The 16,363-nt window shown below is 54.8% G+C and overlaps 1 protein-coding gene across 1 annotated transcript in view; it reads left to right on the top strand.

The window, feature by feature from the left end:
• The window catches only part of PPFIA4 (PTPRF interacting protein alpha 4), a 190,259-nt gene that overhangs the window by 145,145 nt on the left and 28,751 nt on the right, over window positions 1-16,363 (top strand). Inside the window, exons 15-22 of the mRNA XM_039537315.1 lie at window positions 688-893; window positions 3,136-3,376; window positions 4,235-4,270; window positions 9,162-9,295; window positions 10,233-10,399; window positions 11,386-11,479; window positions 11,916-11,997; window positions 13,986-14,186. Coding sequence (XP_039393249.1) covers window positions 688-893; window positions 3,136-3,376; window positions 4,235-4,270; window positions 9,162-9,295; window positions 10,233-10,399; window positions 11,386-11,479; window positions 11,916-11,997; window positions 13,986-14,186 — 1,161 coding nt within the window. The remainder of the gene's footprint in view (window positions 1-687; window positions 894-3,135; window positions 3,377-4,234; window positions 4,271-9,161; window positions 9,296-10,232; window positions 10,400-11,385; window positions 11,480-11,915; window positions 11,998-13,985; window positions 14,187-16,363) is intronic.

Below are 16,363 nucleotides of genomic sequence, written 5' to 3'. Positions count from 1 at the left end.
CGGCCAGTGCGCACCTACGGCCTTTGGTGAATAGAGAGCACTGCCCTGAGCAGAGTGTCTCTCTTGCTGCATTTCCCTGGGGAATGGGGGAGGGCCTGGATCCTCTTACCAGGATCGGGCTCTGGGGGCACATGGGGGCCCCGTTCCATGGGACTTAGCTCTGGGGGGTGGGGCTCTCCTTCAGCCCAGCTTAAGGAGGCGTCCCCTCTCCCCAGGACCCAAGTCGAGAGGGAAGCGTCTCCCTGGGGGAAAGCGTCTCCCTGGCCCCCAGTGTGTGGGGGCCCTTTGCCCTGGGACCCAAGTCTGGGGGCCCCTATCCCCAGGAACTAGGTTGAGAGGGAAGGCTCTTCCCAGGGTCTGGCTCTGGGGGTCATATGGGGGCCGTCTCCTGGGGCCCGGCTCACAGATTGCTGCAGCGCAGTGTGTTTGATCCAAGGAGCCTGGTGCCTTTGTGCACTAGAGTCTCCTGGCACAGTTGCAGGAGTGAGGTTCACACAGGAATGAAGGGCACTCGGAGGCGCCAGGGAGCAGGCCCTGCCCCTGCTCAAGGAGAGCCAGTGCTGGCTGATTTGTGGCTTGGTCCCAGCTCCTCAAAGGTATTTAGGAGCCTAACTCCCATGGGTTGGGACCTGGCCTCTGCTGCGTCGTGGGGAAGTAGTGACCTGTATGGGGTCTGCCATCTCTCAGGACTGGGAACAGACCCAGCCAAGCAGTGTCCTGGCCACCGTGTCTCACGCCTTCGATAGTGACCCGGAAATCTCGGACATGGAGGAGGAGGATCGCGAGGCGCTCTTCAGCTCCATGGATGTGCTGTCCCCCAGCGGGCACTCCGACGCCCAAACCCTCGCCATCATGCTGCAGGAGCAGCTGGATGCCATCAATGAGGAGATCAGGTAAAGTCTGTGGCGTGTCTGGTTCTGTGTGCTGCCGTGAGGGGCAGGAGGGCGGGGGATGTGGATGCAGGGGCAGGTGGGGAGGGGGAATTTGAGGGCGTGCAGGGGAATGTGGGGAGGGGCAGGAGGGAAGGGAGAATTTGGGGGCATGCAGGGGAATGTGGGGAGAGGCAGGAGGTGGGGGATTTGGGGGCATGCAGGGGAATGTGGGGAGAGGCAGGAGGTGGGGGATTTGGGGCATGCAGGGAATGTGGGGAGGGCAGGAGGTGGGGAATTTGGGGCCGTGCAGGGAATGTGGGGAGGCAGGAGGCGGGGGATTTGGGGGCATGCAGGGAATGTGGGGAGGGGCAGGAGGTGGGGATTTGGGGGCATGCAGGGAATGTGGGGAGGGGCAGGAGGTGGGGAATTTGGGGCCATGCAGGGAATGTGGGGAGGCAGGAGGCGGGGGATTTGGGGGCATGCGGGGAATGTGGGGAGGGGCAGGAGGTGGGGAATGTGGGGAGAGGCAGGAGGTGGAATTTGGGGGCATGCAAGGGAATGTGGGAGCGGCAGGAAGGAAGGGGGAATTTGGGGCATGCAGGGAATGTGGGGAGGGGCAGGAGGTGGGGAATTTGGGGCATGCAGGGAATGTGGGGAGGCGGCAGGAAGAAAGGGGGAATTTGGGGGCATGCAGGGAATGTGGGGAGGGGCAGGAGGTGGGGAATTTGGGGCCGTGCAGGGAATGTGGGGAGGGGCAGGAGGTGGGGAATTTGGGGCCGTGCAGGGAATGTGGGAGGGGCAGGAGGTGGGGAATTTGGGGGCATGCAGGGAATGTGGGGAGGGGCAGGAGGTGGGGAATTTGGGGCCGTGCAGGAATTTGGGGAGGGCAGGATGTGGGGGATTTGGGGGCATGCAGGGAATGTGGGAGGGGCAGGAGGTGGGAATTTGGGGCAGTGCAGGGAATTTGGGGAGGGGCAGGAGGTGGGGGATGCAGGGGAATTTGGGGGCATGCAGGGAATGTGGGGAGGGGCAGGAGGTGGGAATTTGGGGGCATGCAGGGAATGTGGGGAGCGGCAGGAAGGAAGGGGAATTTGGGGCCATGCAGGGGAATGTGGGGAGGGGCAGGAGGTGGGGGAATTTGGGGCCGTGCAGGGGAATGTGGGGAGGGGCAGGAGGTGGGGGAATTTGGGGCCGTGCAGGGGAATTTGGGGAGGGGCAGGAGGGAAGGGAGAATTTGGGGCGTGCAGGGAATGTGGGAGAGACAGGAGGCGGGGATTTTGGGGCATGCAGGGAATGTGGGGAGGGCAGGAGGTGGGGAATTTGGGGCTGTGCAGGGAATTTGGGGAGGGGCAGGAGGTGGGGAATTTGGGGCCGTGCAGGGAATTTGGGGAGGGCAGGAGGTGGGGGATTTGGGGCCATGCAGGGAATGTGGGGAGGGGCAGGAGGTGGGGGAATTTGGGGCCGTGCAGGGGAATTTGGGGAGGGGCAGGAGGTGGGGGAATTTGGGGGCATGCAGGTGAATGTTGTGAGGGGCAGGAAGCAAGGGGAATTTGGGAGTGTGCAGGGGAATGTCAGGACAGGCAGGAGGTGGGTAGGATTTGGGGGCATACAGGGGAATGTGGGGAGGGGGATTCTGGAGGACAGGAGGGTGAGAATGTAGCTGTACCCTCTGGCTGCTTTGCCCTGTTCTGGTGACTGAGATCCGCTGTAAACCCAGTGGAGCGGGTCACTCGGCTCAGGGTACTTGCGCTGCCCAGAGTGGATGAAGGCAGCTGGAGCATCCTCAGGACCGCGTGGGCATTCCAGCGGGGGGAAGGATGGAAGGCTGAGACCGGAGTGATTTGAAGAGACAAAGCATCGCGGGGCAGCATCCTCTAGGGGCCCCTTGGGCCGTGTTCACATGTGACATTTTTAACTAAGAAAAGCCCTGGGAGCCCCCAGACGAAGCCCCGCTGTGCTGGAGTTATGGGGAAGGGTTCATATCACAATACACTGCTGGGGCTCCCAAACAACCTCGGTTCTGCCTGGTCTTGGGGGGGGCCCTGGGGCCATCCCTCTTGCTCCTGAGGGACGGGGCCCGGCTGCCCCTGCTGGAGTGGAGAAGGGGGCCCCATGCTGCTGCCTCCCTAAGAGGGGCCGGGGGCGTCCTGGCACTGCAGGGGGGTGCGGAGCCCTATGGTGCCATCCCACTTGGCTGCTGGAGTCTGGGAGCAGTGGGGAAGCGGGAATTCTGCTGTGCCTCACCCCATCTGTGATTCCTCAGGATGATTCAAGAGGAGAAGGAATCCACAGAGCTGCGCACTGAGGAGCTGGAGACCCGTGTCACGAGTGGCAGCATGGAGGGCCTGAACCTGATGCAGCTGCGCAAACGAGCTTCCATCCCCACCTCCCTGACAGCCCTGTCCCTGGCCAGCTCCTCGCCCCCGGTCAGCGGGCGCTCCACCCCGAAGCTGTCCTCTCGCAGCGCCGCTCAGGACCTGGACCGCATGGGGATCATGACGCTGGTGAGACGGGCGGGGTGCGCCGGTGCGAGCCAAGGCCACTGAACCCACAGGGGCTCACGGGCATTGCTCTGGGATCTCCCCACACAGCGCCTGCCTTCCTGAGGGGCGGGGGCACAGCACGGTGTCTCTGAGCCTGGAGGTGGCACCTCTGGATGCTGCTCACTAGAATTTCATGGCCTGTTGCGTGTTCATTCGCACGCCTGCTCCCGGCCAGAGCAACTCTGCTGCTACCCAGTGGAAAGGGGGTCACGAGGGCAGCCGGGAGGCCTGGGGGAGGCGGGGGTTGATGGAGGAACGAATGCAGGGGTGGGTGTGAGGGTACAAGGGTGATGTGTGAATGAAGGTGGGGATGTGAGGGGGTGGATGGAAAGGTGGGTTTACCAAGCGTGGGAGTGTACATTGCAGGGGAGGGGGCACGTACCCAGGCATTGATGTGTGTGAGGGCTGTGGATGGAGGTGTAGTGTGAGGGCGTTATCTGAGCAGGTGGACAGGTACCTGAGGGAGGTGCATGCGGGTTAGGTGTGAGGATGGAGTTGTGTGTAGAACCGGGCAGGGGCTGTGTGTATGAGGGCGGTGTGGGGGTATATGGGAGGGTACAAGGAGGGGTGTGGGTGCCAGGGCGGCGGGGGTGTTGAAAGCCCACTGCGGGTGTTGCTGTTTCCCTGCATTGATTTGCCTAGCCCTAGGGAAAGCTGTGCAGAGGGAGTGTTTTCACTAGGCCCCACACCTGGCTCTGTGGGCTGTCTGGGGTGGGTGTTTTGCAGCCAGCACCTCTGTCGCTTTGCTCTGCCCGCCGGGGAATTCTCCGCTAACTGCCTCCCTTTCTGTATCTCTTTCTATTTCCCTCTTGCAACCAGCCCAGTGACTTAAGGAAGCACCGAAGGAAACTGCTTGTGAGTCGCTCTCTAATTCCTTTGACTCTCAGACTCGCCCTCCTGCTCCCGTCCTAGGCCCTGCTGCGGTGCCCGTGTTGAACCGCAGGCGGGAGCTGCTCATGTGCGTTTGTATCCTGAGGAATGAAAGCTTGTCGTGGGGAAGGAGTGTGAGCGATATGGGGCCGGGACTGTGCCTTGGGATGTACATATGTTTGTACAGCACCTAACACAATAGGCTCTGATCCTGATTGGGATCTCTGGGTGCTGCTGCAATATCTGCACATAAACAGAGAGAGGGGGGTGCTGATGGTGGCCTGAACCCTCTCTCTGCCTCACCACGTTTTCCAGCATGGAGCTCCTAACAGAAAGGCCAAAAACCTGCGTCAGGCTGGGCCCAGGGTTTGTCGTGGGACACACAAGTGACACTCGGCCATTCTCAGATACCTCCGCAGGAGCAGAATGACTCATCTGCAGCTCCGATCACTGCTGTAAAGCACTGCCCCTTTCTCTCCACACATCACTGCAGCACGGAAATGAGTGTCCTGCGGGTAGCCCAGGAGTGGGGGGAGAAATGGGGGCCAGGTGCTGCCTAGGATGTGAGCAAAGAGCTGTGTCACATAGCACGTACACAGACAGGGCCCTTGCCTTCCCCTCTGCATGAGGAGAGGCACGGTGCAGTACCGCTTACCCAGGAGAAATCCCTGGGGACTGGGGTTCTGGATTCCTGTCTGGGGCCCTCCCTGGACTGACGGCTGTTAATGGCCTCAGATAGGTGTGTACGCCAATCTTCATTGCACGTGCACAGCTCTTACGCTACACCGAGGAGGAGGCTGTCTCCCTGGGCTCGCTTGGAGCTAGGCCCAGTCCTAGCCGCAGGACTCTCAGGGCAGATGGCTGGGCCTGTGGGATCTCTGTGTGCTTTGAATGCTGCTCGACAGGTCAGTGACAGTCAGGACTGGGATAATGAGCAGCGCCTGTAGATGGACGCTGCCCGTGGGGGCATTCAGTGGCAGGGAGTGGCCTCAGGAGTCCGCTGGCATCTGTGGGACCATGGCTGGGCGGTGTTGTTTTAGGGCCAGCTCAAGGACATGGTCAAGGATAGTAGCATAGAAATTAGCCTCCTTTCCCAGCTCTTCCATAGGGTAGGGCCTGCTGGACACAGCCCAGCAGGGTGGTTAATCCGCTAACACATCTTTGTTGCTGTGGAGAAAATGTCCTGTACAGCCCAGCCTGGTGCTAAGTTCAAGCTCCCCTCCCTCGGACATGGATGGGGGCGCCTGCCTGTCTCTCAGATCCTTCCTGGTTGGCTTTGCCTGTGGGCCTCATCCCGCGAGCCGTTCCCACTGCAGCAGCTGGAGAGCAGGGTTCCCCAGGGGACAGTGTGGAGGAGGAGGGCACTTATCCCAGTCTAGGTGCTGACAGCTCAGGAGACCTCCAGGTGTGTGGATGGAAACAGCTCGAGCCAGGGATGGGTTTTGAAGGGAAAACTCTGAGCGACAGAGGGCGAGAGGTGGTCGGGCCCAGAAGTTAAAACGGACGTGGCAGGAAGAAGGAAGTGATAATAAGCAACGGGCCAGAGCAACACCGGTGATGTTCAGAGCACAGCGAGGAAGGTCACGAGTCAAGGACCCAGCTGCAGCATGAGCACAGCCTGGCTAGTGCATTAGCCTTTATTACTGTCCGGGTATTTGAACAACAGTGTCCCAGGCATTTGACGGACAGGCCCAGGGTGTCTCTGCACTGCAGCCTGGAGCATAAGAACATAAGAACATAAGAAAGGCCGTACCGGGTCTGACCAAAGGTCCATCTAGCCCAGTATCTGTCTACCGACAGTGGCCAATGCCAGGTGCCCCTGAGGGAGTGAACCTAACAGGCAATGATCAAGTGATCTCTCTCCTGCCATCCATCTCCATCCTCTGACGAACAGAGGCTAGGGACACCATTCTTACCAGCAGTGACAGCTGGACACCCCTGCCTGGAACCCTGGGTAATTACTCACAGGACTAGCCAGAGCTGGCTCCATCAAAGCTAGCTGAGGCGAGCCGCAGTGACACCCCGTGATTGCAGTGTAGACACACCCCTAGAGACAAGGTCCCCTGCCCCCAGAAACAGCATAGAGGGGCCACATCCAACTCAGGAGCATGGAGGGCAGAGGTGAGGCCCAGAGGTGCTGATATAAACAGGAGCATAACTCCTGGTTCAGGACAGGCAGCGCTTAGGCTCCTGGACCCAGAGGGGCTATTCTGCCCCTGTCTATGTGCAGTGCAGAATCACCCTGGTGTTCCATCTGCTAGCCCATATTTGCCCTCTGTCACAGGCTGGCCCCAGTCCTGCTCTCTGGATGGACACCCAGGTGTTGTGCATGGTTATAACTGCTGGACCCCGCCATGTTGCAAAGCCCCCTGGCTCTGGGTAGAGCCTGCTCACTGTTCTGGGCTTGCTCACTACACATCCAGACCCCGCGTCCATTGCCATTCTGGGACAGTGGGATCCTGCAGTCACAGACGGGAGAGACTAGCCCAAAGTCACAGAGAGGGTCTGTGGCAGAGCAGGGATTTGAACCCTAGGTGCTGGGCTAATGCCTTGCCCACCAGACCAGCCATCCTTTGGGAACTATGCAGCGCCTGCCTTCTTCCTGTTTTTATTAAGAGCAGGTTAGACAAACCCCTGTCTGAGATGGTCTAGACAAGACAGTCCTGCCATGAGTGCAGGGGACTGGACTAGCTGACCTCTCGCAATCCCTTCCAGTCTTAGGATTCTATGATTCAGCTACTGAGGCTCTCCTTCCAGGGACGCTCTGAAGTCCTGCCCCGCACGCAGACTCTAGAATAACATCCAGAAAAATCTCAGTTTGTGTCTGTCCCTCACGCTCTGCTGACCAAATAGTGTTTTTCCCTCTGAGTCTGGCTCCAGGCTTCGGCTGAATTAACGGAGCAATCCCAGAGATGGGGGTTTCCAGGAGGCATCAGCTAGGGACCAAGTGTGGAGGAGGAAGGAGCCAATCAGCTGTTTTTGCAAGTCCTGCTGGCATGACAGGCACTGGATCTAGAGTGCCAAGGGTGGGTTCAGGTGGAGCCCTCCGCACAAACAACGTTACCAAGTTGGAGAGAATCCAAGGAAAGGGAGCAACAGCGAGAAGAGCCTGAGAGGGCCTGATGTGTGGCAAGAGACTAGCCGAGCGTGTGGGCAATGGGAACCACAAGGGGATGATACAGGGTCGCCGTTGCCAGAGGCTATCGCACAAGAGAGGAAGCACCATTAGATACAGAGATCCCAGGGGAGCAGCCTGCAAGCTCTGACAGACACGTCTCGCAGCCAGGGCACCGGACAGTGCATTGTCTTGCTGAGGGAAGTCAAGCCCCCTGGATTAGTGTCGTTGGAGAGGAGACAGGAAAAAGCCCTTCAGTGTGAGAGAACAGTCCTGTACTAGGGCAGGGAACGGGTGGGGACACAGGAGCTCTCTCCCAACCCTGGCGTCTACAGTGCTGCTGCCGATCCTGCATTCATTGGTGCAGCTGCCATGCCTGCCTGCGTGTCCCGTCCTGCTGTGGCAGCACATGCCATGCTGTAGCCTGCATTCCCGGTGCTGCTGCTGGTTGTGTAGGCACATGCCCACCAAACCTCCATGCATCAGCCCAGAGGCTGCAGCCACCTGTGCCTCTGTGTTCCATTGCGTGGCCTGCCCTGGACTTTGCCGTCTGAGCTCAGTTACCAATCTGCCAGCATCCATGGCCATCTCCCTGCTCCAGAGCCAAGTCTTTTGTATTGTGCAGGGAAGCATGTTTGCCATCTTTGCGCTGGTACTTCCGGTGCCCGAGTGTCAGGCTCAATCCCGTCAGGAATCTGTGCCGAGGGGAGAGCGTTCCACCCGGCACAGATACGGGGTGGGGTGGGGACTCAGGACGCTGTGTTTTCCTCTAGACTTGCACCAAGAGCTCTGTGCGAGCAGGGTGGAGTCCTTGCTAATGCCTCCTAGGAAGCAGCAACCGGAGGATTTCAACTCAGCCTCGACCATGGCCCCAACCCAAATCCTGGCACCAACTGGGCCACTTGTCCACACGCTCAGCTCCCACGTGTAGTTTCTTTCCCATTTGGTGCCCACTCGCACAGTCCCTCTAGCCCCGGAGCACAGGGGGCCAGGGCCTCCGTACAGATCGGCCAGCCAGAAAAGCCATCACTGCATTAATCAAGGAGGGAACGACCTCCCCTCTCCCTCAACACCCCGACCTCCCCATGGAGCACAGGCACCCAACCGAAACTGGGGCAGTTTGGCCCAGATCCACAAAGGGACTTGGGCTCCGAATGTCATTTATTTCAGTGGACGTTAGGAGCCCAAACGCCTTTGTGGATTCAGGCCGTCGTGCCATGGGATGAGAGGGCGTCCCGGCCAGGGCGAGGTTATTGCCTGGGCCCAGTGGGGAGCTGCAAAGGTGTTGGGCCGACTCATCTAACTGGTGCCCACCGCTTGTACCTCCCTGCAGTGGACATCTGCTCCTTTTGCCCACGGGGGCTGGATGCAGGCTGAATCCAAGGCTAGGACATGGGCATGTTTCCTTTGGAATTTAGGGAGACTGCTCATTCCCGCACGGCATTGTAGGAACCAAAAGGGCATCTTCTTTCTCTGCCACTCCCTGCCTGGACCAGGTTCTATCCCTGCCCTTTATGGCCACGTCGCCCCTTGCTGGTCTGGGAACAGGCCATCACCTGGGTTCTTTGGGTCAGGGCATGCAGAGAGAAGAGGCTGCTGTGACACATAAAAACCACCGAGGCCCTGTTCTCACTTCGCTTTTAAAGGCACCTGCTGGCTAGCTGCTCCCGGGGCTGGGGCTGGGTGTGTCTGTTAGAGGCGGGTTAGCTCTGGAGGCAGGAATCTTTGCCATTTAACCTCACCGCTCCACTGTTTGTTTAGTCACCAGCCGCTCGGGATGAGAACCGAGAAGATAAAACCACCATAAAATGTGAGACTTCCCCTCCTTCCTCACCCAGGACACTGCGGCTGGAGAAGCTGGGGCATCCTGCCTTCAGTCAGGAGGATGGCAAAAGGTATAAGGGGCAGGAGGGGGCCTGGCAAGCGGATGGACTCTGCCAGTGCCACGTCTCGTGGTGTGTGTTGGAGCAGGGAAGCCCTCCTACAAGCCATGGGGATGGGAGGGAGACAGGCCCTGTAGGGGATGGGAATAATAAAGGCACCAGATGCTTTAAACACCAGACCTGACTCCACAAATGAGCAGGGATCTGCTAGGACTAAGGCTGTCGCTGGTGGCCTTTGGGCTTCTGGGATAGATGACGGGGCCCATACTGGTGACTCAGGCCTCTCCCTCCCAACATAGAGATGCTGGGAGTGTTGCATACCCTACGGTAATTCCCAGGGAGCGGAGTGCAGTGACTTCACCTCATCCATTCTGCTTGGAATCGGGGGTTCGCCAGGCCTCACATTTTGAGGAAAGGGTGGTTGGGAATGAGAAGACGGACGATGGCTCCCGACTTGTATCCCTCCGGCTGAGCCGTGTCAGATGAGGCTCGGTTCACCGCCTCCATTGAGTTAGCCCGGAACGGAGGTGAACAGCGAGGATATGGGCTCTTCTAGCCAGGGTGGATGGTAAAGGTGGCCAAGTGCTAGGTGTGAGGGACCTACCCCGTCTGGAACCAAAGGCCCTTTGTCTTCCCACGGTGTGTACCCGTGGTCCCAGGCAGTTTGCTGTGTGCATTCTTGGCCAGCATCTCTTCTCCCCCACTGCTCGGCAGTGCCAGATGTTGGCCGTCTGCCTGGCTGACTGCTCGGCTCCTGTGTGTGCGGTCTGGAGTGCGTGGTGTGTAAACACAAAGGTTTACTGCTCCCTCGGGGGAGTAGCAGGCTCTGGGAGGCGTCTGGATTTCCCTGCTCCTTGCTCTGGGTGCTGCTACTTGGTGCTGCTCCAAATAAAGAACAATCTGAAAGTTTTGCCTGTTCTCTCTTCCCCACCCCTGCCCCCTTTCTTAGCTCTTTGGAGGAGCAGACGAGCAACCTGAGCAGCAATACCAGCAGCCAGGACTCCCTGCACAAAGGCTCCAAGAGAAAAGGAATCAAATCTTCCATTGGGCGCTTGTTCGGCAAGAAAGAGAAAGGGCGTCTGATTCAGCTGAGCCGAGATGGAGCCACCGGCCACGGTCTGAGTCTCTTCCTTCCCCTGTAAAGAGGGGCAGGGTGTGATGTGGGGTGACAGGCCTTGGGACGCACCTTCCGAGTGGCTGTATCTCTTGCTTGGGATTCAGCGTGAGAGATGGGGGGAGGGGCTGCTGTCTGCACGGCGTGTGAAGTGGGGGGAACCAAGCCTTACTCTGGGTGGGGTTAGGTCTCTGTTAAACGGTTAGCCCTGCTCTGAAGGACTGCGCCCTTACAGTCCCTGTGCATGCAGAGCCAGGCTGCAGCTGCTGACTTCATCTTGGCCTATACACAGGTGCAGCGTCGTCAGTTAGGGTGGGTGATTTTTTACCGTTCTAGCAGGACCGGTATAACCCCTAGTTTGGGTGCAGTCATGCTGATATGAAGGTGTATCACTTATTCCCCTTTCCATGGTAGAGTGTAGACATAGCCATAAGCACATTCATACCAGGGTAACTTGCATCCACACTAGTGGAGTTGTCCTGCTCTAACCATACCAGTCTAATTGACGGGGCCCAACGGTTGTGTGTAGGTCATAGCTTAACGCCGCCTCCTATTGCTCCTCGCTCATTCGATGCCTTAAGTCCCTCAAATTTGCTTTCCTGAAATCTTACCCTGCCGCCGGGCTAGATACATTCTGCAAAGCCCTCTGAAATGCAGAGCGTGTTGGAAGTGCTAAGTATGGTATTATTTTAATTATAAAGCTCTTGACATCAAAGGGAATGGGACATCTGGAAGAACTGGATGGAAAAAACAAACAACCCTTGGTTGGCCTCACCAAAGGGTCCAGAGACCATGGGGTGGTAGCGTCTGTTAGTACTGTAAATGGGTCAAGGGGAGTTGCCCTCTCTGTAGTGGTTCACCCTGTGCTGCAGCCATGCGTGCCCATGTGGCACGGCACTAGGCAGCTGGCCGTGACTGCTTGGGGGCAGAAGCTGGGGACTAGACAATGGCTAGTCTAATCTTCAAAACGTTTTTACTCCTTTCCTAGTTCTGATGACCGATCCTGAGCTCAGCATACAAGATTCGCTCGGACTTGGCAAGCTGGGAGCCCAAGCAGAGAGGGACCGGAGGCTGAGGAAGAAGTAAGCATGCCCGTTTCTCTGTTCCTGTGCGTGGTAGGGAAGAGGAGTCCTGCAAGCTGGCAGTGAGGCTAGGGCTATCTGGGAATCCTTCACGGCCCCTGAATCCCAAGTGTCTCTCTCTCCACCCCAGTTCCTGCTGAGCTGAGACATATGGTCACCGCTCCCTTTCCCGAGCCAACCATGCCTCTATTATTGCGTTGCTAAGTACAGTGCCCTACTGCCTGTAGCAATTGCTTCTATGCCCATTTTACTCCTGCTGGGCTTGTCCATACGTACCTGTGTCTTGCAGATAACTATCTTCAGCATCCTCTTCTTAGCTTCCACCATGTTGACTGAAGGTGTGGGAGGTAGTGATCCTGCAGCACTTGGTAGAGGCAATGTGTGTGTGGAGATCCTGGACCTCACTGACTAACTCTTCTCTCACGTTTCCTTTCAGACACGAGCTTTTGGAAGATGCTCGAAGGAAAGGCATGCCCTTTGCTCAGTGGGATGGACCAACGGTGGTCTCTTGGTTGGAGGTGAGGCTGGGCATTTCAGTGGAGAGATTAACACTGACGCAAATAGAGCTGGGCGAAGAATTTTGGACATAGAGCTTATTTGCTGAAAAGTGCAGTTTTCGGTCAACTGAAATGATTTGCGGATTTGGGTTGAATTCAGTGAATAGTTTTGGCAGGAGAAAAAATGGAAAAAGTTGTAACCTTTCATTGTGACATTGTCTAATTGAACAGCTTCATTTTGCTTAGCTAGATTTGTGAAAATTAACAAAAAGGGGTAAAAAACCAAACCCAACCCTGAAAACAAAACCAAAAAAAAAAAAAACCCCAAAATTCATTTCAGGTAGAACAAAATGTTTTGTTTGACCCAACATGAATTTTTGTTTGTTTGTTTGTTTTTCATTTCATTTCAACCTGAAACATTTTATTTATTTATTTATTTTTATTTTTGGTTCATCCACCAAACTGAAAAATCATTTATTCACTCAGCTCGAGACAGGAACAGATCCACTGTGAGACTGCGATAGACCTTGTATTTGTGCTGTTTTTCTCCCCTGTTCGGTGGTACATCGGTTAGTTACTTTGTTTAATCACGTTATTAAGGTGTATATGGAGAAAACACGTGGATTCTAGCCGCTGGAATGCCATGTGCAAGCCCTTTGGCCTCTGGTGTAGTTTAAAATTGGATGGAGAGGGTTCAGAGAAGAGCCATGAGAATGAGTGAAGGATTAGAAAACATGCTCTTTAGTGGTAGACTCAAGTTGTTCAGTCTATTTAGAGACAGTTTAAGGGGTGACTTGATTACAGTCTATGAGTCTGTACGTAGGAAAAAAGATATTCAATAATGGGCTCTTCAGTCTAACAGAGGAAGGTCTAACACAATCCAGTGGCTGGAAGTTGAAGCCAGACAAATTCAGTAAATTTTTATCAGGGAGGGTAACTAACCATTGGAACAATTTACCAAGGGGTCATGGTGAATGCTCCATCACTGACCATTTTAAAATAAAGACAGTGGTGTTTTTCTGAAAGCTCTGCTCTAGGAATTACATTGGGAAAGTTCTCTGTCCTGTGTTACGCAGCAGATCAGACTGGATGATCACAGTGGCTCCTTCTGGCCTTGAAATCTAGGAATCTGTGCTAGTGGGAAAATGAAACGATTAACTTATTGTACATTCAGGGTAAAGTTTTCACAAGTGCCTAAGTGACTTAGGAACTGAAATGCCACACATTTAGCATACTCTGGTGAGCTTCCCTGGAAACACTGTCCTCTACTTGAAAGTGTGATGACACTGTAGTGCCCAGGGGGTATAACCATGTGTCCCCCACCCCCAGCTGCGGTCCCTAGACCAGTGGCTCTCAACCTTTCCAGACTGTTGTACCTCTTTCAGGAGTCTGATTTGTCTTGCGTACCCCAAGTTTCACCTCACTTAAAAACAACTTGCTTACAAAATCAGACATAAAAATACAAAAGTGTCACAGCACACTGTTACTGAAAAATTGCTGATGTTCTCATTCTTACCATATAATTATAAAATAAAGCAATTGGAAAATAAATATTGTATTTACATTTCAGTGTATAGTATATAGACCAGTATAAATAAGTCATTGTCTGTATGAAATTTTAGTATATACTGACTTCGGTAGTGATTTTTATGTAGCCTGTTGTAAAGCTAGGCAAATATCTAGATGAGTTGATGTACCCCTGGAAGGTCTCTGAGTACCCCAGGGGTATGTGTTCCCCTGGTTGAGAACCACTGCCCTAGAGTATCCAGAGCATAGAACGATTCCAGCTCTATGCTGATGGAGCCAGGCTCCCTAGCCTACTATTGTAATGGGAATTGTCTGGGAATATGTGGACATAGCTTTAGCGAAATGATTCAAAAAGATCAAACCCTACGGTTGTTTTTTTCTGAACTCTCAGTCTCAGAATGGCGGCTGTGTCCCTTGTTAGCGCGTGAGAGTCTGGGTGGAGATGGGCACATGAAACCCTCTGCTTTCCTCTGTGTTGCCAGCTGTGGGTGGGCATGCCCGCCTGGTATGTTGCAGCCTGCAGAGCCAACGTGAAGAGCGGCGCCATCATGTCTGCTCTGTCCGATACAGAGATCCAGAGAGAGATCGGCATCAGCAACCCCCTTCACCGGCTGAAATTGCGCCTGGCCATTCAGGAAATGGTGTCACTGACAAGTCCTTCGGCTCCACCTACCTCGAGGACGGTAAGTGCTTCACAGCCACAGAGATTCTTGTATGTAACGTGGCGGAGACCTTAAACCTGTTTGTGGGGTGTCACCCATCCCCCTGTCCGAGAAAGATGATTTGGAGGACAGTGTACCCTGCCAGCTTTTCCAAAGGAAATAGCAGATTTTTGTTCATACTTGATACCAGAGATTATCCAGTGGAGCCGGCTGTGAAGGGAGCAGAGTTTCATTTTTGGGGGGGCGCTTGCAGGTGAGCAGGAATTCACAAGACCATTGCTTCAGCTTGAAACAGCCAGACGATGAGGGTGGGAGCTATAGCAGACTGCTTCCTCCCAGTTAAAGATAAAGTGGTTTGTGCTAATGTCCCCTGCTAACTGGGGCTCCTGTTTGGATTTCATTCAGCCTCTGAAAAGATGAAGTACTAGAAGTCTGGGAATCTACCTCCAAGCAGTGCTGATGTTCCCAGATAAATTATTGCTTTCTAGGGAACACATATGACTTACCATGCTGCAACAAACCTATCTGGTCCATCCAGTATCCTGTCTCCATCATCGGCCAATGCCAGAAGCTTCCAAGGAAGACATAAAACCCTTATGATGTACCTGGCCAATTTCACGATACTTTCCGTGGGGGTGAAATTCCTTCCTGATACAGGCCTCCTGACCTCTGAAATCTGAGGCGTGATATATGCTTCAGCCTAGGTAGTGTAACTGTGGTGCTATTCTTGCTCCTGTGACTGTTGACTCTGTTTTTTAATCTCATCCCATTTTTCTTCTCTGAGTAGATACAGCCATGTATGCTACATACATGTGTGCATGCCCAGAGCACCAGAGCCAGAGAACTTTGCCTAGCAGTTCCCATAGGGGCGGCACTCACGCGTTGTGCCCTGAGCCCCTCCTCTGGCCATATAAGGGCAGCACCACCCCAGCCCCTCAGTTCCTTCTCACCGGGTGTGGCTACAGTCAGAGCTCCATGCGGTGTTTCACCCCCTGCTCGTTGGTCTGTCTCTGAGAATTTTTTTCTTACATATAGCAGTTAGTAGTTCCTCTGGGTAAGTTTATGTTAGTTTAGTTATAGTGGCTGGCTGCTCTCTGTCACGCCCTCACCAGGGTCCAAGCGTTGTCTGTCATGTGGGGCGACCATCCCCAGCAGTGACCCCCACACGACGTGAGCGGTGCTCCATCTGCAAGTCATTCACAAAGAGAACTTGGGCAGTGAGACTCATAGAATCATAGAATATCAGGATTGGAAGAGACCTCAGGAGGTCATCTAGTCCAACCCCCTGCTCAAAGCAGGACCAACCCCAACAAAATCATCCCCACCAGGCCTTAAAGGCCTTTGTCAAGCCGGGCCTTAAAAACCTCTAAGGATGGAGATTCCACAACCTCCCTAGGTAACTCATTCCAGTGCTTCACAACCCTCCTGTTGAAATATTTTTTCCTAATATCCAACCTAAACCTCCCCCACTGCAACTTGAGACCATTGCTCCTTGTTCTGTCATCTGCCACCACTGAGAACAGCAAACTCCATCCTCTTTGGAACCCCCCTTCAGGTAGTTGAAGGCTGCTATCAAATCCCCCCTCACTCTTCTCTTCTGCAGACTAAATAAGCCCAGTTCCCTCAGCCTCTCCTCGTAAGTCATGTGCCTCAGCCCCCTAACCATTTTCATTGCCCTCCACTGTATTCTCTCCAATTTGTCCACATCCTTTTTGTAGTGGGGGGCTCAAAACTAGACACAGTACCCCAGATGTGGCCTCACCAGTGTCAAATAGAGGGTAATAATCACTTCCATCGATCTGCTGGCAATGCTCCTACTAATGCAGCCCAGTATGCCGTGAGCCTTCTTGGCAACAAGGGCACACTGCTGACTCATATCCAGCTTCTCGTCCACTGTAATCCCCAGGTCCTTTTCTGCAGAACTGCCACTCTAGGCAGTCGGTCTCCAGCTTGTAGCAGTGCATGGGATTCTTCTATCCTAAGTGCAGGACTCTGCAGTTGTCCTTGTTGAACCTCATCAGATTTCTTTTGTCCCAATCCTCCAATTTGTCTAGGTCCCTCTGTATCCGATCCCTACCCTCCAGCATATCTACCACTCCCCCCATCTTAGTGTCATCTGCGAACTTGCTGAGGGTGCAGTCCATCCCATTATCCAGATCATTAATGAAGATGTTGAATAAAACCAGCCCCAGGACCAA

Source organism: Mauremys reevesii, linkage group 4, assembly GCF_016161935.1.
Source record: "Mauremys reevesii isolate NIE-2019 linkage group 4, ASM1616193v1, whole genome shotgun sequence".
NCBI classification, from domain to species: domain Eukaryota; kingdom Metazoa; phylum Chordata; order Testudines; family Geoemydidae; genus Mauremys; species Mauremys reevesii.
This window is presented reverse-complemented; position numbering and strand designations above follow the sequence as displayed.